Genomic DNA, 22,658 nt, shown 5'->3' with positions numbered 1-22,658 from the left:
GAGTCACTGGTATCATTTGAAGATAGGGATGTTGAGGGGGGAGTAAAAAAATCATACCGTAATCTCAACAAAAGACCCTGTTGTCTAAAAGCTATTGTGACAGGAAAGAGACAGAGATGAAAACAGTGAAATCATCTGGGGCAGTACTGTTGGGGCATTAAGGCCACATAAACATTTTTGAGGGGCAGAAAGGCCAAACTGAGGGGCAACGGTGGCCATGGCCTTAATGACCTCCGTGAAATTCCTGCCTCAGCTCTGTATCGTAAACACCAAGTTCCCTAAATTAATAATTACAGTACACCAGAAAGGTCAGCACCCAGGGCAACCTAAATATATTGGCTAATATACATGTCCACCTCTCAGATCTCAGGAAATATTGACCTAATCATACTGTATGATTACATTTTTGTGATAGACTGCAGCCCTTTTGTCTCAGAGCAATACAGATTACATTGCCTTGCACCATGCTACATATCTGAAAAACCTTTAACGTACAAATCAGGAAGGCCCCTCAGGTCCTAGATGTTTTAACTATTACAAAGTTCAGAACAAAAACTTTTGGTGAGGCAGCATTTGCTCCTATCCATTGGAATGACTCCCAGTAGATGATTTGATGGTAGATAGAAAACTTGTGAACACAAAATGTACCTTTTTAGTCTCTTCACAGTCTTTACTCTATCATTATACGCTTAAAAAAATCTATTTCAATGTTTCCACTTCCATTCGCATTCTTTTATCCTTATACATTTGTCACATTTTCCTTTAATTTTTTTATTTTGTCTCTTTTATTTTGTCTCTTTTTTTTTGTATTTGATTTTATTTTTATTTGGTCAATCACTTGGATAAATACAGATAAACCTTTATTGATCCCTATGGTGAAATGCGGGTGTCTTAGCAGCAATAGCAGCAGTAAGTATTAAAGGAGATGTACAAGGAAGAGAGATACGACTCTTCTCGAATACGAAGATTAAAAATACAAATATGATAAAAACTAGAAAAGTATGCAGGTGTAGAGAGGTGAACTGGGAAGGTAACAGCACAGTTCAGTGGGTAGTGCCAGTGCTTCTCACTAGCACATCTTTACACTTGCAGGCTGCCTTGCAGGTCTAATCCAGGCAACCAGGCCATGATCCAACTGCATCACTGAGAGCTTCTCAGCTAGCCAGCGTGTGGGCTGTGGGGATGGTGTCGAAGGTGCAGCAGAAGTTGAAAAACATGATGACTGTCATCACAGTGCTGCACAGCCTCTCCAGGTGTGTGGGCTCTGTGGAGCAGGTACTCTGGAATATTACATCATACACACCATGATGTGCAACGACAGAGCGACTGGTCTGTAATTGTTGTGAGCAAAAGCACGAACGCAGGCACACGCGCACGCACATGTACAGATTACACGCACAATCTGTGCATTGCAATCTGTGCATTGCAACACACACACACACGCACGCACGCACGCGCGCACGCACGCGCGCACACACGCACACACATACAGTACAATACATAGTACATAAATTGGTACATGCAGTCAGTCATGTGTTCAGACAGTGTCTCAAGCCCAATCACACACAAACACACACACACACTTACACATCCATTCTGTCTGTACAGGTCTTCAGCTATATTTCTGCATCATGTATTGGCTGCATGCCCAGCGCATCGCCATCTCTCAGCTTTTTGGCAGAAGCGTAGAAAATAGAAAAGTAAAGCTTGTAGGATCTGGAGTCTGGATGCTGGCAGACCATTAGACAGCACAGTGTGTGCACAGTAAAATCCTCAGTGTTAATTTACCGCAGAGAGTGTACAAATGGAACCATTTGTACAGTCTCTTGAGTTAAATGAACACTCGGGATACAAACAGTGTAACAGGAGACTTCCAGTTGAAATCCTGTCTGCTCTTTCACGGATGCATCAGCAAACTGCAACGCGAGGGCCAACACAGAAAACATTCAGGGGAGAAAAACGGTGAGGTGGCCCACAGCGGTTTGACACATTGTGCTTTATGGCATTTTTAGATCCTCCCCTTAAGCCAGGGCACATGATTCCTATCAGATAACTGCTGTGAGAGGAGATAGTGATGTGAGAGACATACAGTACAGAGAGAGAGAGAGAGAGCGGGAGAGAGAGAGAGAGGACAGTCACACATACTCAATAACTCACTTACTGACACCCACACACACTTTATCACGTACACTGGATACACTACACATTGAAGCACCGTGCTTCATTGCATCTCTGTCTGTGGATTCCTTTTTGGCAGGCTGGTGGTGCCAGGATGCCCTCCTACAGCTGGTTCTTAGCTCTGTCCCTGGCAGCACTGACAGGTAAAAGTTAACTTGTTTTTAATCCAAACCATGTAATGATTGATCTATCGTACTGTTCTGTACTACATACGGGCTCATAGAAGGCTTACTAATGTGCAGTATCCATTGACATTTTCATGTGCAGTTGATTACACAGCATTTAAGATACAAATCTGTGTGCATGTTGCTTGTAAAAGGAGCATAAGCCATTGACATCTGCTGCTTTTGCCGTGTCTGTTGTATTATTCATTGGGATTTCTTTGCCTACAATTTGGCTGTGGAACAGTCAAATGCCAGTTATGTTCTTTAGAGATTCAATGACTTTATTTTTTTTATACTCATATGTGTATGAGCCAATAGCCAAGACCATATTCAAATTACAAACAAGCATGATTGGATTGCAGCATCCTGATTGATTGTGAATGCCCTCACCGGACTGAAGGTGAATGATTTGATCGACAAACTCTTCAAGGTGTCTTATGGCTACTGTGAAATGACTCTGCAGAAAACTTGAAAGACTGACTCCCATTGGCGTTAGTCAAAGCCTCAGATTATGGAAAACAACAAAATATGTTACCATAGACGACACACACATTTACATAGCAATATCAGGACTATGGTCCAATACAAGCACCGAGTGAGTACAGCACAGATGTCAATCCAGGACATATACAACGGATATTGTGTCAGCAAAGCTCGCAAGCTTATGAAAGACCTTTTCAGATGCAGCCAGGTAGCAAGTGGCTTCGTAGCCACAGAGCCGCTGGCAGTAGATTGCGGACAATCAGACTTAATAACGGACAAGCCAGGAAAAAGACAAAATCAGTTTGTGAAACGCTGACGAACTCCCAGAAAACTGGAGGTCTGCTACAGTTATCAGTTCTTTTTTTATCAAAGCAGAAAACCTTCAAGATTCAAGAGGGTTTATTGTCTCCGCCAGGCCGAAAGGCATGGCGAGAGAGTATGTTTTACCCCCTGTCCGTCCGTACGTCCGTGTGTCCGTCCGTGTGTCCGTCCGTATGTCCGTCCTGTCCGTCCGTTAGCAGCTAATCTCCGGCACCGTTGGCCCAGTCGCTGCGAAACTGTTATAGGAACACATACCTCCTCAAAACCCACAAGGCAAAGCTTCGTACCATGGGCGACCGGGCTTTCTGCTCGGCCGCCCCCGAACTGTGGAACGCCCTCCCTGTCCACCTGAGAGCTCCACAGTCAGTTGATTGTTTTAAGAGAGGACTAAAGACCTACCTTTTTAGCAAAGCATTTTTGTAGCTGGTTTTATGTTTTAATAGTTCTCTTCTAGTTTCCTAGTTATTGTTTTCTTTTACTGGTGTGATGTTTCTGTTTTTATGCAATTGCCTTCTGTAGCACTTTGAGATTTCCTGTAAATGTAAAGTGCGTTATAAATAAAATCTATTATTATTATTATTATTATTATAGCGCCACCAGGAGGCCGATTTGTGCAAAACCCATTATTTCCCATTACTCCTACAGCTTTTAACCAAACGTCTTGCAAATCGGTACACTGTATCTCTATACTAGTCATGTGATCAACCCGGATCTGTCGGATTTCCCATATTCCATCCTCATTGGCTAAGGTTGGCTTCCAAAGTTTGCAGGATTGGTCCGTTTTGAACAAACTGCCTCAAATCATGAACACAGCTTGCCATTTCCATAAAATTGTACACACACATTCCCACTAGGCCGAGGAAGAAATGCCACTTGAAAATGTTCAAATCAGCCTCATGGTGGCGCTATAACAGGCCGATTTGCATTTTTAACTATAACTGCACGGATCTGCGTGAAACTTTGCAAGCATTCTCCCTAGAGGCCAAGGAAAAACCTTTGCCATGCATTTTTCACATCTGCCTTTTAGAGCGCCACCAGGAGGCTGACTTTTGGAAAACTATTTTTTGCTATTACTCCTTCACATTATGTCCAAAAATCACGCAAATCGGTACACAGTATCTCTATAGTCATGTAATCAAGATGGAAGTGTCCGATATTTCATATTCCATCCTAATTGGCCAACATTGGCTTCCAAAGTTTGCTGGATAGGTCCGTTTGAACAAAATGCCTCAAATCATGAACGCAACGTGCGATTTCTGTGAAATTTTGCACACTCATTCCCACTAGGCCGAGGAAGAAATGCCACCCTTTTCACATTGGCCTGTTATAGCGCCACCAGCAGGTCTAATTTAGCTAAACACATTTTTGGAACAAAATGCCTCAAATCATGAATGCAGTGTCCGATTGCCATGCAAGGCCTAAGAAGAAATGGCACCATTTTCACATTGCCTTATTATAGCGCCACCAGGACGCCACAATAACCTACCTGACCTGGTGGAGACCTGTGCTCCGAGGAGCACTTTTTCTAGTTTTTCACTCACACAGGTACAAGAAGCACAATGTTTGTTGTGGCATGCTCTGCAAGACAAATTCCTTTTGCACAACAATGTGCATTTTTGTTTATCTTAATGATTAAGCATTAATGTTTTATGTAAAGCACTGAAGTGACTTGTTGTTCAAATACACATTCACGGCAAGGCAATACGCATTGCCTTGCCGTGACTGCTGACATCTCTCAGTTCAACTTTTCTTTGGGACAGAAATTTGCTATCCTGGCTTTTTGCTGGTCACAATGGCAGGAAGATGGAAAGGGAAGGGAAAGGCACTATTTGCTAGACCCCGGAGAGGGGAAATTGCTAGTACAGTTTTACCCAGCAAATCGCTGCTCAGATGGCTATGATGAGCACATGGGGGCTATTAAGGGTTAAATGTCTTGCTCGGGGACACTATACGGAGTGAGCCGGAGGTCAAACCAGCAACGACAGCCCCCAAAAATAGAGTATAAGTTATGACAGTGGCGCTTCACTTGATCTGGGAATAATGCTTACCCAGCTCAGCTCAGGCGCGGTATTGTCACTTTTCAAGGTCTTTTCCTTGTTCCTCCCCAGGAAAGGACGCTGCTTTTGCTGATACGAGAACTGAGAGGAACTGCTCTGTCTCCCCACCGGTGAGTCCTGTGGGCCAACATGTGTCAAAGCACTGGGAAGGAATGGTGCGTGCAATCAGGCACGTGCGCACGTTATAGAGCCAACCAGTGCTTGAGCACCTGCCCCATTGCCTTCCATCTATGTCTACATACAGTGCACTGTCATTTTTTCTCATTTTCAGGACTCGATTTGCTTGGGCGGGGTGGGTAATGCAGGCGTCTGCTTTTGATGTGTAATTCTATGCTCTACTCTACTATGCTACTGTATATGATGGCTACCACCTTTCTTCTTCTTTCTTTTCTTTCACCTTTATTTATTCAGGAAGGACAATTGAGAGCCAGCTCTCTTTTCCAATGACGCCCTGATTACAGTGTACAAGCATACAATTTAAACACAATACATTATATTACATTACAGGATAATAAACATTTCAGAGTGTACAAGTACAGTTAGAGCTCAGAGTATTTCTCATAAGTAATTTAAAGCGATCAAGTGAGATCAGGTTCTCCAATTTTAGAACCGATTGTAGAGAGTTCCACATGTGAGGGGCATAGTAACGAAAGGCTGTCTTACCCAGTTCAGAATTAGCAGAGGGAATTTCTAAAATAAAGTAAACCTGAGAACGGGTGTGGTGATGGCCAATTTTGGGTTCTAATAGGCTGTTAAGATAGTTGGGTAATTTCTTGAGTAAGGCTTTGTAGATATAGATAGTGCAGTGTTGTTCTCGTCTTATAGCCAAAGATGGCCAACCGACCTTTTCATAGAGTCTACAGTGATGGGTAAGAAACCCATCTCCAGTTATAAACCGGAGGGCTGAGTGGTAGACTGCATCAAGTGGCTTTAGTGATGAGGGAGCAGAATGCATGTAAATAATATCGCCGTAGTCTAGAACTGATAAAATTGTGGCTTGAATTAACTGTTTTTTACTGTTGGAGTCAAAGCAGGCTTTGTTTCTGTAGAGAAATGCTAATTTTGGTTTTACTTTAGTGATGAGTTCTGAAATGTGAGTTTTAAAGGATAGTTTGTCATCTATCCATATACACCTGATGTCTGCAGTGGTGTAAAGTAACTAAGTACATTTACTCAAGTACTGTACTTAAGTGCAATTTTGAGGTATTTTTACTTTACTGGAGTATTTCCAATTTTCAGTACTTTTACCTCTACTCCACTACATCTCAGCGGCAAATATTGTACTTTTACTCCACTACAATTATTTGACAGCTTTAGTTACTAGTTACTTTTCAGATATACATTATTACATTATAAAATGTACATTAACCATTTTAGCCTTAATTTATACCTAGGCTATTTGAAAATAGCCGATCTACAAGCTCACAATGCGACGCGTTGTGAGCTTGTAGATCTGCTATTTTCAAACATTTTAGTACTTTTACTTTTGGTACTTTAAGTACATTTTGATACCAATACTTTTGTACTTTTACTAAAGTAAATTTTGCATTCCAGACTTTTACTTGTAACAGAGTACTTCTACATTGCAGTATTGATACTTTTACTTAAGTAAAACATTTGAGTACTTTTTACACCACTGGATGTCTGCATATATTTTGTAGCATTTGTCTATTGTGTTTGTGCTTTTTCTTGTACATATTGTAAACAATTAAAATGTATTGACGTTTCCTGTCTCAGTAGACACTCGTTGTAGTCACTATAGGTCTAGGTCTACAATTTCTTTGATGTTGACATGGCCTCTGTAGTACACTACATTTGGGACTACAATTCCCTTGATGTCTATCTAGTCACTGGTATGTTGGACACGGGTGTCTTGCATTGGCTATGTGATGACACTGCTCGAACCCTTGCATGCCTGAATGTCACGTGACCAAAAACTTTATTTTTATTTACTCATTCGTTTTGAGTGTGCGGCTGCTGTTTTGTTCTGTTTTATACTGTTAAGGGTTGCTGACATTCATTTATTTTTTTACAAATCGAACCCTGCTCAACTAAAGTTCTCCTTCTCTCATTCAATACAAAAGCTTGATTAGGTTGTTTTGTTTTCCCCACCTGATAAGAAAGAAAGAAACAAGGGAACTGGTGTCCTCAACTCAAATCCCCAAAGTATGATGTGTGCAAGCCCAAAAGCCAAACAATAGCAAAGGTTTAAGTCATCAGCACTCGCCAATAAGTATGTAACACTTTTAATAACACTTCAGCAGACGGAAACAGCCCTAGGTCTTCCTCAGTGTTTCGGAGACATTATGCACACCCAAAATTGCGATTTTGCTATAGTAGGTTCCATTGATAGGCTTTTTAATGGGTTAATCTGTAAAAAATCATATGCTTATCTATCAATCATTATCATTATTATCAGTTAGCTTTGTCTTTGTGTGTTGTGTTGTCTGTCCTCCATTCAAGCACAAGCTATTCTAAAGTGTTGTTAGTGTGTGTGTGTGTGTGTGTGTGTGTGTGTGTGTGTGTGTGTGTGTGTGTGTGTGTGTGTGTGTGTGTGTGTGTGTGTGTGTGTGTGTGTGTGTGTGTGTGTGTGTGTGTTGCAGTACCTCCCCCAAACTGTGGTGAACACCACTCTCAGGCTGCAGTCTCTAAGAGAAGCAATGCGGTCCCATAACATCTCTGCCTACATCATCCCTGGTACTGATGCTCACCTGGTATGACTGTCAGACAGACACAATCATTTAACCACATGAACCATATACTGTGTACTTTGTTGACCAGGCTACCCCAGGAGTCCATCCTTGGACCCCTCTTCTTTTTTTTTTTGCCTCTACACCATATCTCTTCACTGAATCTTCAAGCTCACAAAGCGTCTCACTCTCAACGCGGCATGTTAGCTTGTAGATCTGCTATTTTTGCCAAATTTTCACCTATTTTGACATGCCCAGAATAGGGCCGCTAGGGTTCAAGTGGTTAAAAGCATATCTTGTTATGTGGGTGCGTGGAGATGTGTGTGCGCATGTGGATTCACGCACGTGGGTGAGCGTGTGCACGTGTGTGTTTGTGTGTGCACGCAAGCGATACTGAAGCAGTTCATCTCTCTGACAGAGCGAGTACATTGCTCCACGCGATGCCAGGATGGCCTTCATGACTGGTTTCACAGGCTCTGCAGGTACAGTACACCTCCTCAAATCCTTACTCTTCCTCTTCTCCCATTCATCAGCTCTAGCTCACTCACTCACTTATACTCATGCAGCCATTGGTGGTATGACTAATGTCTGGTGATTCAGGGTGGTTCTGCTTCCACACAGATGATCATGAGATCTATTACGGACCGTAGTGGTGACCAGAGTAAATGATCACAGCTCTGCTCTGATACTCTGCACTCATGTAGTTGAATGGGATTTATGAAGACCGATCGCTCCCCATAGGCCTGGTGAATTGCTCCCGTGCACTCGCCCAAATGTTTCTAAGCACTTCAGTTGGCACAATCTATAAAGCCTCATGGCCAATGTATTCTCAGTCGTACGACGAGGTATATACATCATGCTTCATTTATATCTCGTTGTATGACGCGTTGCTTGCTAGCGATGTGTTGCTCAATGCTCTCGCTGATGTCACGACAACCATTCGTCGATGTTATGCAACATATAAAGGGTAGAGTTAAAAGAACAGGGAACTGGCTGACAGCGAGATTATTATTATTTTTGCATCATGTATTAGTTAGTCAGCATTAAAAGGAGGAATTGTGTGTTGGAGAAGGGTTGTGGAAAAAAGCATATGTACAGTATGATTGACTGGCACTTCAAAGAAGCTGAAGCGAGCTCAACTTGTCACGCAGTGACAAGTGTTGGACTTCAGTTTGTTACTGTATGTCACTGGCATTCCACTGTAAATGGCTTGTAGCCAGTCACATTGTCGCTGCTAGTGTAAATGCACCATCACAGTACAATAGCAAAGTGACAATATCTTGTAAGCAAACGACAAGCTCTTATAGAAATCCACCGCACATGGTTGGACCGCCAATATCCCTGTGTATTGTTCTTTAACCTTGCATGTGTCGCACACCCAAATTAACTTGCAGATTAGCCGGCCCCATCACGTAGCGCTACGTCAACTCTGACATTTACAGTCACTTGTAATTCAATGTCACTGCCCCACGCCGCCTACCTGCCAACCCACCATGATACAGCCCGCTGTCCTCGTTCCTCCAGGCACTGCTGTAGTTACCCTGACCAAGGCCGCGCTGTGGACAGACAGCCGCTACTGGGTTCAAGCGGAGAGACAGATGGACTGCAACTGGGGCCTTGAGAAAGATGGTAGGGATGTAACTAGTCATGTCAATTAAAGACACACCAGCAGGTTTGCATGGAATGATTATCTGGCCATCCCTCCAATATGGTGTCAGTGTTTTAATTAACATGAGTGAATAAACTGCTCGTGTAGATGTAAAATGTAATCAAATCACTGTGCTGTGTGGTTTGTCATAAGGTATATCACTGAAGTCATAATGACTAGTCACTATACTATATTTACCTATACATAGTTCATTTTAATATGATATTTGATTAAGCTGTTGTACTGGCCCACCGACTCTAATATCCACATAATCCATGCTAATTTGTGTGCTAATGTTTATGTGCGGTATTAATTACAATAATGATTATACTATACATTGTAAATTCAAGACACATCATTGATAGATCAGAATTCTGCACTGTAACATTCATAGCATCACAACGGGTGCAGTTGATAACCTGTCACTTTCTCTTAGTCTGCCATTTGTGATGTTCCACAGCGTCTACCTTGGCAGACTGGCTACTCTCCCAGGTTCCAGAAGGTGGAGAGATCGGCTTTGACCCCTTCCTCTTCTCCCTCAGTAAGGAAGCCCCGACCTGCCAGCCAGCCTGTCAGTCTAGCTTAGCATCAATAAAGTGCTCACCCAAGTAGATGGGGAAAGTATTGACACGAGCATCGGCCCTCTGTGCGGACTGTTTGCTCGCGATTGATTTTTGCTCCCAGTGCGTAATCGACGGCAATTTCCCCCCATTAGAAACGCACGAGCGCTACAGCATGGACCTGGAACCAGGAAACCGCATCCTCAAGTCCATCCCCGAAAATCTGGTGGACGGAGCGTGGACGGACAGACCTCCCGTCCCTCCCCATAACCTCACCCGCCTGCCAGACCGTGTCATAGGTGTGTGTGTGTGTGTGTGTGTGTGTGTGTGTGTGTGTGTGTGTGTGTGTGTGTGTGTGTGTGTGTGTGTGTGTGTGTGTGTGTGTGTGTGTGTGTGTGTGTGTGTGTGTGTGTGTGTGTGTGTGTGTGTGTGTGTGTGTGTGTGTGTGTGGTGTCTGCCAGTGTTGTGCCCCTTATCGGTGTGTGCTGATAAATACCTGCAAACTGGACAGAAAGCAGCCGGCCACGACACAAACACAGCCATAAACAGTCCATTCATTCATTTTCTTTTATGGCTGTTTGTCATATTAAGCAACAACATCAAGGGAATGGAAAAAGCAACAGATAGTGAATATGTCTGGAGGCACATTGTCTCTCTATCTACATATCCGCCTCTTTACCCTTTGTCATGGGCAGGGAGTAGCTATGTTTATTGTAGGTAAATGGAGAGGACCATAAAGTTAATGGTGTGCGTGTGTGTGTACGTACGTGCGTGTGTGTGTGCGTGTGCTTGTGTGTGTGTGTGTACACTACCCACAGAGCGGACCTGGCAGATGAAGGTGGATCATATCAGGACTCAAATGAAGGACAGTCCTTACCAGCCTACGGCCCTTCTGCTTTCAGCCCTGGATGAGACTGCCTGTAAGAACCCTGACAATAGAGTACCGCAGTCCTGACGTCACTCCCGCTGGGTCACGGAAGTATTTTTTTCTATTGAAATTCCCATCAGGAAATCTTAGAAATCTGAGAAGTCATATAAGAACTGCGTTCCAAAAATAAACAAATCAGCCCGGCGATTTTGTCAGCTGTGTGATTCTGTGTCGTTAATGATATTACATTTACATTTGATACACACGTCTGTGTTTGGAGATTTTTCTTTTTTCGTACTCTTTTGATAAATTAGTACTTTTTCACCGCCAGTTGATGCTTCATATCCATATGAATAAAATCGCCCGGCTGGTTTGTTTATTTTTGGAACACAGTTCTTATATGACGCGATCTAAGATTCCCCTACGGGATTTCTAATGTAAAAAATAACCTCTCCTCGGCAGTGTTGTCAGACTTCAGCGTTCTATGGTTGCATACAGTACGTAACTCAAACCCAGTGCTTGAGTACTCCTGGTTAAATATCAAATTTGTACTTGAGTTATAGTACTGGAGTACTTGCTTTAAAAAAATACTAAAGTATTCAAAAGTAGATGCTTTTAAAATATTCAAAAGTACAAATTACACATTACAACAAATATCAATAATAATCAAAATAGCAGATCTACAAGTTGTGAGCTTGTAGATCGGCTATTTTTACTCTATTTGAAATAGAGTGTAAGTGGTTCATTCATAATGCACACTCTCCCTTCCTGGAAGTGGAGTCAAAAGTATGTCTATTTGCCATTGAATTGTAGTGGAGTGAAAGTCATGTACGAATACTCACGTAAAGTACAGATACTCAAAAGATTTACTTAACCCATTTAAACCCGAGGACGACTCTAAAAATGCCTTCTAATAATACGTTTTCTGAAAAACGGAAACCGAGCAGCCTGTGTTGAGAGATGCTCACGTATGGTGTCTAAAAAATTCTAAACAAATTATGGTGCTATATATATATACTGTATATAGCATCAGCTAATGTGACAGAGAGGTGTTCCCAGCTTGAAAGGTCTAACAAGGTGTTCCAGGTCTAAATGGGTTAAGTACAGTAATCAAGTAAATGTACTTCGTTTACAGTCCATCACTGTGTACAACAACGTTTGTGAGCACAAATGATGCAATCATGTCCCTTTTAATGACGTGAATAAAAGTCTTGATTGCATCTGTGTGCTCCAGAGCTTTGTTTTTAATTCTTTGCAATCTCTCATTGCTGTTGAATTCTGTTGCTATATTAAATGTAAATCCTATTGTTCTATTGTGATTACATCATAATCTGGGGGGAAAAAACGAACAAAAGAAAAACACTTCCCAATGTGTTCAGTACGGTGTGTTGCCAGCTTACATAAAACGACGAGCTTCAAGTTCATATGCTTTAAAAAATACAGATTGCCTCTCATTGGCTAATCCCATGATTAGTTATTCTGCCATTCTAAATAAGGATTTAATGGCTTAGTTTTATATTATATATTTTATATTCTAATCACATCAAAACTGAAGAGGGATATTTCAGACAAGATACAACAAATTATTAAATATTTAACCATTTGAACCCCGGCATCCACATTCTGGGGGGGGTGGGGGAACCCCAGATCTACAAGCTCATGTGACGCATCGTGAGCTTGTAGATCTGCTATTTTTGGCGAAGAGATTTGGTGTAGACGGGAAAAGGCGATCCAAGTACAGTAGTAACTCGAGTCCGTTTCTCTAAGAATAGAGGGTTTAAGTGGTTGATTTCATTTTGCAATGCAATATGTTCTGCTGACGTCATGCAGTCAGGAGGAGAGGGTGTTTATCTAGGTCACAGCAAGAACGTACTAGGTTGAAACCCAACCTTAATATACACTATTTTACACACTATTTTACTATTTGCGTTTTACTATTTCGCATTTCGGCTTTTCAAAAATAGCTGATCTACAAACGCACGGCACGCCACGATGTGACACATAGAGACACATGGAGATCTGATGTTCTCGACAGATTTTGACAGATACCGAAAAAACTTCTGTACTTTTACTTTTTGTACTAAAAAGTATATTTTGATGCCAATACATTTGTACTTTTTGTACTCGCAGAAGTTATTGCACCTTTGTTCTGTTTGTTGTGTTTGTTCTGTTGGAGCTACTGTAGGTGTTCAATTGTTTTGTGGTAGTGGAGTAGGACATTTTCTGTCCCTTTTGTTAATACCACCGTTTATTAGGTTATAATAAACTAAACAAGAAAAGAGAGGGTGCATGTTATATTCTTTCCTATGCCTCACAAGAACACAGACTTTGTCTGTGGTCTGTGGAGCACATATGTGGGGAAGCATGCAGCCCTGTTCAGTATAGGAGACGGATGCACTGTAATAAATCATGTGAACGAGACTACGGACGGCTCCTGACAGCACGAGATGTCTGTGTTTTATTACAGGGCTGTTTAACCTGCGTGGCAACGACATCCCATACAACCCATTCTTCTACTCCTACACTCTGCTGACACTGGATCAGATCTGGCAAGTCCTTTTGTGCTATAATGTCATGTGAACTCTGGACAAGTGCAATGCAGATGGTTTTGATGAAGCAATTTCTGTTTAAAGCCAGATTTTACACTGCACGCTCGTTGGGTGCTTGAAGATCAGCTATTTTTGGCACCGTTGTATGGCAAGTGTAAAACATTTTCTGCTGTGTATGCTGTACAATTTAACCCGATTAAGACCTGAGGCTGATTAAAAAATAATTATTTTAAATCCAGTTTTAAAAGTGGTGCTCAGTGGTGCTCAAACCTTTTCATGTCAAGGACCCCCCAAAATGATATGTATTTGGCCGCGGACCCCCATCTCAAAAAAATTGTGCCAGGGACCCAGAGAAGCAAAGATTTGGGTTAAAAATGTTGTCTTTAAAAATATATATATTCAAAGATTTGCGAATCTATTTTTCCAAAAATAGCAGATCTACAAGCTCATAGTGCGGCACGAAGTGGCGCGCTATGAGCTTGTAGATCTGCTATTTTTGAATAGCCAAAGAATAAAATAAAATCTAAATCTGATTACTTGTATATCTTCTCAGAATTTTCATCCCATTCTTTGCCGCACTTGACTACTTTCAAACCAATGAAACCTTCTCCACCTGTAAATGTCCTTCTCCCCGTCCTTTTCTCAGGCTATTTGTACACACAGAGAGAGTCACGGAGGAGTTGAAGGTCTATCTGAATGCATCCTGTAGCCTGAGCATGTGTGTCCAGTTGAGAAGTTATGACAGTGTGCGGACAGTCCTCACGGATTATGTGGCTAAACCTGGAGCGAGAGTATGGGTTGGCACAGAGTACACAAACTACGCGCTATATGAGCTCATTACACCACAGGTAATGGATGGGATGGAGGTACAAATTTGACTTTAAAATATGGAATTTATTTAGCCCGGTGGGTTCCCAACCTTTTCCGGATCAGGGACCGCTTGACAACCATGAAAGCGTTTGCGGCCCACCCATCCAACCACTTTGTTCATTTAATAAGAAAAAGAGGTTGCGCATCAACAATGGGTTTTCTCAGTGGAGTGCTAGACCCAAAGTCCAGTATACATGGAATTAAAAAAAATCCAAAAGGGTAGCACATCCAAAACTTTCAATTAAATGGAGGATTATGCTCTGAGAACTCATAGCCGAAACGCTTAAGCGTTCATTTTATTGGTGTGCCAATAAAGAAAGTGGAAATGTGAGTAATTTGTCCTCCATTTAATTGAAATTTTTGGATGTGCTACCCTTTTGAAATTTGTTTAATTCCTTTTTTTTATATGCACTTTGTTAATTTGTCAGATGGGTGGGCGGGCAGAGTTGTCTGTTTTAATGATCTATCAATCAATTGTGTTCCGACTCCTTTAATCAGGAGCTTTGTTTGAAGTTGGAAAATAAGACAATATTAATTTACTTTATTTATCTCTGGAGGTTAGAAAGCCATTCAATTCATTTAGAGTTTTACCAGTTTAGTACGGTTCTAATAAACATGTTACGGCATCAGAATACTATACTACTAGTACTATACTGTACTATATACTATGTACTATACTGGATGCTGTCATTACTTGTGGTAAAAGCTCAGATGCAATTTTCTAGTGTAGATGCTATGAGATGATAGATAAAACTATTTTAAAGTAACATTTATGCATTCAAGGCACAACTGAGCAGGCGTTTCTGTTTCAAAAACACGTTTTTGACTCGTCTTTGTTCATGATGCAGGAAAAGCTGCTGACCAGCGACTACTCTCCTGTGCTGACCACCAAAGCAATAAAGGACCGAACTGAGCAGCGTGTGTTGAGAGATGCTCACGTATGATATCTAAACACACACACACACATGCACGCAAGCACGTACACACGCATGCGCACACACACACACACACACACACGCACACGCACACACACAGATAACACACATACGCATAAACCTTTCTGAAAACACTTTCAATTACTATTTATGAAGCCATAAAGTTCTCCTACTGGACGCCAATGCCTCCCATTATGTCTGTCTGAGAGCACCCTCATCCATCAGTCTATCCTCACTCCAAAATAGTGGGACTTTTATGAGTCCAGCTAAATTGTGCTGGCGTTGTCATTTATACATTGTACACTTTTAAAATATTGTATTAGCTAGTGAAGAGCGACAGGAAAATAAGTGGTGGGAAAGGTGAGATGATGCAGTATGCAGCAGGTCACAAGCCAGGAGTCAAATCAGGGATGCTGGAGTTATGTTGTCAGTGCATAAACCAGCTATTAGTGCCGTATTTAAGACCTAAAGCAAGACCGAGTCAAGACCGAGACCCTGGAGGGGTGAGGCCGAGTCAAGACCGAGACCCTGGAGGGGTGAGGCCGAGTCAAGACCGAGAAAATCACCCAAGGGTTTCATGCCCATTTAATGTCGATATAAGTGATTATGTTTGATGTTAATGGTAGCTGAGATGTGCATATGTGTCCTTCTGGCCCTGTATAGGTGAGGGATGCGGTTGCAGTTATCCAGTTCCTCATGTGGTTGGAAAAGGCCGTTCCTGAAGGCAAAGAAACAGAGCTAACTGCTGCGCAGTATGTTAATGAGCTTCGCAGGTGAGAAGCATGCTGTGCAGTATAGCAGAGTATTGAATGGTTTTCGTCAAGCTCATTTACCTCAGTTAAAAGTTAAATGTGTCATTATACTCTAACATTTAACCACATTATCCCTAGTGCCTCTATTCTGGGTCTTTTAGACGAACATCTGCAAAAATAGGTGAACATTCAGTGAAAACAGCAGATCTAAAAGCTCACAACATGTCACATTGCGACGCATTGTGAGCTTATACTGTAGATCTGCTATTTTTGCCTAAAAGTATATACTGTAGGCGGTATGCATGGAACTGTTTGAAACAAACCTAACAAAAATGCTAAAGAATAATGATCAGCGGAAAACAGAGTAGGCACCACCATCTAATGCATAGAAATGATAAACTTTGTTGTAGCCACCAGAAGGACAGTAGAGGCCCAAGCTTTGACACCATCTCTGCGAGTGGACCCAATGCTGCTCTCGCCCATTACAGGTACTGTATATCCATTTAAAAGTTATTTCAGCTATTCACAGCTTCATCTTTATTCTAGCACCATGTTTATTCATCAAAGTGGATCTCCAGCATCATAGAGCATCATATTGCTATCGCAATTTACAGTATATTACTATTTAATGATAATATTAAGCTTTATTTATAAAGCATTTATGAAAAAAAGGTTACAAATTGCTATAATTGCTATATTGCTGTACATAAAATAAAATCAGCAACAGAATAAAAACATGATGACATGTACAGTATAGAATATAAAGTACAGTGTGAAATAAAAACATTAAGGGAATCAAACAATTACATGTGTGTGTTTTGGTCATGACTTCTGTGTTTCAGCCCTACAAATGAAAGCAGCAGGAAGTTGACAGTTGATGAGATGTACCTGGTGGACTCTGGTGGCCAGTACCTGTAAGTAAATGCACTATTTCTAGTTTAGTAATTAACCACTTCAAACCTGGCATCCCTAGTTTGGGCATGTCATTAAATATAGGCGAACATTTTCAAACATTTTCCAAAATTTCAATTCAATTTCAAATCTTTATTTCTGTATTATCCCCCTCCCCCCTCCCAAAATAGCAAAAATAGCCCATCTACAAGCTCACATCGCGACACGTTGTAAGCTTGTAAATCGGCTATTTTCTCTATTTGTCATAAAACATAAGAAGGGCTTAAGTGTTTAAGATTTAAGCAGGTTGGAGAGGCTTATTGTTGGTATCAGCCAGAGTGCGGGAGTCTATCCCCGTCTCGCAATGCACTAGACCCCTGGGAGATGGATTGCTGAGATGGAACACCTACCATCAGCTCACAGTACTTACCGCATGACTTACCACACCCAAGCCGTGCTACTCATACGCTGAGTTGGAGGTGCCTGGGATAGTTCTCTACCGACTGAGCTACTGTACTGTACCCGGACACTAAACATTTATCTTGATTTGACTAATCCCTTCTGTCCCTGCTCTTAGGGATGGTACCACTGACATCACTCGAACAGTTCACTGGGGGACTCCCACAGCATTTCAAAGGGTACAGCTTTTCATATTTCACTCAAACATACGTAGTTATATTTGTTACTTTTTGACTTCACTTGAGTGCTCAGCAGTAGGAGTTGCGTTAGGGTCCGGTCCACACAACCCCTTTATATCCAACGCTTTCATCCACTTATTTACACCTGTAAACCTGTGAAGTTGAAGAGTGCTTCCAAAACGCATGGAGCATGTTTGTTTGTTGACCTTCGGCATAGAGGGGAGGGGATGACAGTTTACTAAGTATGTAGTCTTCCTCAACTACGATTGTTCGGTCTAAAACAGTGACATTCTGCAGCTAAAAAAAATACGCTTTCTATGGACACAGCCCCACATAGTGGATTGTGATTTGTCTTGATTTGGAAGATGGGTATCATGACTCCAATCAATGGGAATTAAACAGATATTTAAATAATGTATGTTTAAATGTGTATGTTTGTATGCAATTTCCTCATCGTCAGTCATGTGCAATGTTTGACAGGAGGCCTTCACTCGTGTGCTCATGGGAAATATTGAGATATCTCGAACTATCTTTCCCTCAGGGACCAGAGGTGGGTGAGCAATAAAAGCCTGGCTTGGCCAGACTAATATCATTGCGCAGAGCTATTTTTTTTATTGCTCTAGCAGATTTGTCTGGTTTCCAGGCTAGAGCAATAACACCCTAACACTCCCTTCAATTAAACTTTAGTAGAGGTTTGGGCTGTGTTGTTACCTTCCCATGACTTAACTCCAAATATTGTCAAGATACTGTATATCGTCGCTGTCGGGCAGAAACCAGCTATCTCCATTTTTCAACTTTTTTATTTATTTTTATAAATCAGTGCTATTGAAAAGTCTGTATGTGGGTTTTACAAATATTGAACCAATGAAAAGTATTAAAAAGTACTTCTGACTAAACCTCCTACGCAACTCCATTGGCTCCTCAAACTGTCTGTCAAACCACCTAATCTCCACATTAATAGTCAAAACTCCACTTGAGCAGTATTTGGGTAAGTGATGATAATATAAGGACACATTCAAGTATCTGACAATGTATAACGTCACCATACCAACTTTGATGAGACAGTATTGTGTTGTTCTTTTCACCTGAAAAGTTAATATTTTGGACATAGCTGGTTATTCAAGAGATATTCAACAGTTGACACTCTCAGAGTTTCATCTTTTTACGATGATGAATGTGGAAGAGGTACTATCGTAATTACAAATAACAAACCTGCAAACTTTGCAATAACAAACATCATGATTTTTTTCTCTGAAGCATAAGATACCTGCCAGATCAGACAAAATGTACCTTTTCATTTCCAAAAACTCGAAACCGGATTTGGATTTTCTTTTCATTGGCAGAATCCACTTAGTTCGTATTTGTTGGTGCTAAAGCTGCTACTTTGAAACCTGTTTTGTTTTGCTATGCGATGTAAGTCAATTGGGAGCATACAGTAAATTGGAATATTAATATTTAATAAAATGAACAACTATTGAGGTAATCTCACAAATATATCGCGTTAAATAATGGCAAAGTGTTGTAATTACACAAATCAAACCTCTACCAAAGTTTGATTGTTCTTTAAATCTAATGATGTTTTCCATTTAACCACTAGAGGACGCTATTTATACACTTGCCACTGCTTTTAATGTCTTTCCTCATTAAAACGGAAAGGTGTGTTTGTCATTTGCTGCAGGGTGTTTGACTCAAATCTCTCTCTTTCATCAATGAACAGGGGCCAACATGGAGATGCTGGGCCGCCGTGCACTGTGGGCGGTGGGGTTGAACTACGGCCATGGCACAGGGCACGGTGTTGGAAATTACTTTGGGGTTCATGAGTGTATGTTCTATTTTTCCACTGATTTTAATTAACATTATCTATATCGCTATTGTAAACCTTGTGTCTAAATAGTTAAACTTTGTATGTTTTTTTTTGGTGAATTAATTCCATACTTCATCATACTACAGTAGTGTCACACAAAAGTGGCAAAAAATTGCCGATCTACAAGCCCACAACACTCTGTCTGTCTGTCAGTTAGTTAAAAACCATTTGATACCCGTGGAATATAGTATATCAAATGCAGTTTTAAAGAAAATGTATTGCACTGTGCTGTTCACAGATCAGCACACATTTATAACTTAACAAATACGCTTTTCATTTTGTCAGGCAATCCTTTCAAATCTGACCATCCTCAAGCCATCCTTGTTTGTAAATGTGAAATCTTATTAGCTTATGAGTATTTATTGGTGGTGAGGTATAGTTACTGAATAAAAAAACAAAAAACAAACAGCCAATCCTCTATAATCCATCTACTATAGCCTACCTGTAGGACTTCGCTTAAGCACTTTAACATGAACACCATAGCTATGTCACACTAGTTGGCTGGGAATTACAACACATGTACAGTAGATTTCACGTTTTAATAGTCCTCTAATCCTCTAATACTGTATCTCTGGGATGTTCCCTTGCAGGGCCAGTTGGCTTTCAGAGCAACAACATTGGTTTCAGGGCAGGCATGTTCACCTCTATAGGTAATATATAACATTAACCACTTAAGCCCTATTTTATACTTCAGCTATTTGAGGATAGGATATCTACAAGCTCACAACGTGTCGCGTTGCGACATATTGTGAGCCTGTAGATTTACTATTTTTGAGTTTTCTTATTTTGTTTTACTTGTAACATTTTCGGCTATAATGACATGCCGAGAATAGGGCTGCCAGGGTTAAGGTTGAAGATAACAACACATCCCCCCTTCCATGTTTCCATTTAGTTCATGTGTTTCAGATGTGAGCTTCTTTTTCACATCAAAGAGTGAAAAATGACAGAAACATTTTTGTAACACCTTTCTCTCAGAACCAGGATATTACAAGGACAATGAATTTGGCATTCGGATTGAAGACGTTGCTGTGGTTGTACCCGTCCATACAACGGTAAATGTTGTTGAGCTACAGTATAAGGGGGATGCCTTAATGGACAAAATTAGATAAACATGACTTGTTATTGGTTATCATTGACTGTACCAGTGATCTATTATCAATCAAAGACTATGTGAATGATTTCTGGCCCCTTGTGGTTTTCTCTCCTCAGTACGGTAACAACTACCTGACCTTTGACACTGTGTCATTGGTACCATATGACAGAAAGCTGATTGACGTCGCTCTCCTTAGCCATGAACAGGTAAGATAAGAAATACGTGTATTTTAGTTAACTGTATTTAAACTCCATTTTGCTCCTGACAGCTTCTTATTTTGTATTATGAATATTAATGTTCTAGCCAGGGTTATTATCGTGAAAGAAAACTAAGATGAAAACTAAAACTAGCAGTGGAAAATTTTGTTACCTGAAATAAACGTATAAATGAACGTATAAATCTGAATAAAAACAATAAAACACAAGCTAAACCAAATTGAATTACAGGTCAAATCAGTTTTATTACCTGGTGGGGCTTGACTGCAGGGGCATAATTTGGCGTCCGAGGGGATGGCAGTTGCAACCCCCTAGCATTCACATTTAGTCTAAAATAACATGATTTTATGCATGTTTTTTCCACTGTTTTTGAAAAATAATCAGATTTTAGAACAGCATTGTAATGGCTGATTGATTAGGAGTGCCCCTGTGTTCACTGGTTGTTCCCATTACATTCTGTTTAATACTAAAAAGGTTTCTTGGGGAAAAGTTTACATTTCCTATTAAAATCCCCTGTGCATGCAGCGTCTTTCAGATTCTTGTCTCTGCAGCTCAAGCTAAAAAAAATCTTCTGAGAAAGTAAAACCGTGGTGTTAAATGTACTGCCAGTCCTTTGTTACGTGGTTCCATTTCAGAGAACCGAAGAAGGCAGGTCTTTTTACTATTCTCTATGTCCTAAATAATTATTTTTGCATCAGAAGCTACGAGTGTGCAGCAACTCGGTAATATTTGTATACATTTTGTGGAAAACAGATCATCTTGTCATGCATTATGCAACCCTCTCCTTTTGAAATTAGATTGCCAAAGCGTTTGTAACAGATGTACGTGTGTACATGTTACATCGCTTATTAATTCAGAGTAAAAATGTAAAATTCTTACTCTCAGAGTGAAGTTGATGTATAAATGGCTAATGCTGTGTATGCACGTGTGTACGTTTCTATTTCTGTGTGCGTGTGTGTGTGTAAGTGCACACAGCCAGCCACACGTGTGTGAGTTTCACTCTCACTTTCGTGGTCTCTCAACTTCCAGGTGCAATGGTTGAACAATTACTATGAGACCGTCCGTAAGGTGATGGGGCCAGAGCTGGAGAGGCAGGGCCTGTCCAGTGAGAGGGAATGGATGCAGAAGCACACAGAGCCCTTCCAAAGTGCTGGCTCTAGAGCCGTCCCCACGGTCCTCTCCTCGTCCTCTCTCATCCTCACTGTCATGGTCACTGCTCTCCTCTATTAGTTTCTCATCCCTCCATTAGTCTCACTCTTTATGGCAGAATTGCATAACAGATGTTGCCCTCTATGCAGTCTCTATTGACAGTAACTGAACCAGGTTGAAATATACAGTGGTTGGTGTTGTTTTTTTTCTGTTTTTTTTTTTGGTTTTGGCTAAGGGAGATTTGCATTAGATCTTGTAATTAGGTAAGTTTGCTTTTGTGTTAAATGTGTGTCAATTATCTTGTGATGGTAAAAGTATTTAAATTTGATTTATTTTTTTGTATATCCGCCTGAAAAGGGCCATTGCCAGTTGACAATACAATATGATTCATGTTTTATTAAAGTAATGCTCTTTTAAAAAAAACAAGCCACCGACTACTCTTGTCCTCGCCTGCTTGCATATTTTTTTTTAAGAGCGACTTATCACAGAAATTCACATATACCACATTCAGCCACCGTACATTTAAATTCTTTAATATTGCCCAAAACCATGATGATTTGTTTTTTCTGCCAGGATTTTGTCCAACAGTGCCAGGTAATTGGGGTCACCGCTGCATGCCGCGACCCAGCAGCCATCTCTCTCACCACCCGGTGAGAGAGAGTTTTAACATGTCATACGTGAACAAGCTCTTGAGGTTCAGCTCTGCCACATGAAGATCCGTGCCAGAGGAAAC

General features: G+C 41.0%; 1 protein-coding gene across 1 annotated transcript; it reads left to right on the top strand.

Annotated features, from left to right (window-relative positions):
- The first annotated feature begins 2,125 nt into the window (after positions 1-2,125).
- xpnpep2 (X-prolyl aminopeptidase (aminopeptidase P) 2, membrane-bound) lies at positions 2,126-22,367 on the top strand. Its single transcript, XM_080415844.1, has 21 exons — positions 2,126-2,321; positions 5,255-5,313; positions 7,807-7,917; positions 8,312-8,375; positions 9,418-9,522; positions 10,002-10,082; positions 10,257-10,400; positions 10,920-11,021; positions 13,437-13,518; positions 14,165-14,366; positions 15,237-15,326; positions 15,987-16,096; positions 16,486-16,563; positions 16,918-16,989; positions 17,544-17,604; positions 18,085-18,154; positions 19,322-19,426; positions 20,059-20,118; positions 20,444-20,520; positions 20,678-20,767; positions 21,806-22,367. Exons 1-21 carry the CDS (start codon positions 2,273-2,275, stop codon positions 22,004-22,006), a joined length of 2,013 nt encoding a protein of 670 aa, XP_080271970.1. The 5' UTR covers positions 2,126-2,272; the 3' UTR covers positions 22,007-22,367.
- Positions 22,368-22,658: the final 291 nt, after the last annotated feature.

Source organism: Gymnoscopelus braueri (assembly GCF_963280865.1).
Source record: "Gymnoscopelus braueri genome assembly, chromosome: 20".
Classification (NCBI taxonomy): Eukaryota; Metazoa; Chordata; class Actinopteri; order Myctophiformes; family Myctophidae; genus Gymnoscopelus; species Gymnoscopelus braueri.
The sequence above is the reverse complement of the archived record's forward strand: the minus strand, read 5'-3'. Positions and strand labels throughout refer to the sequence as shown.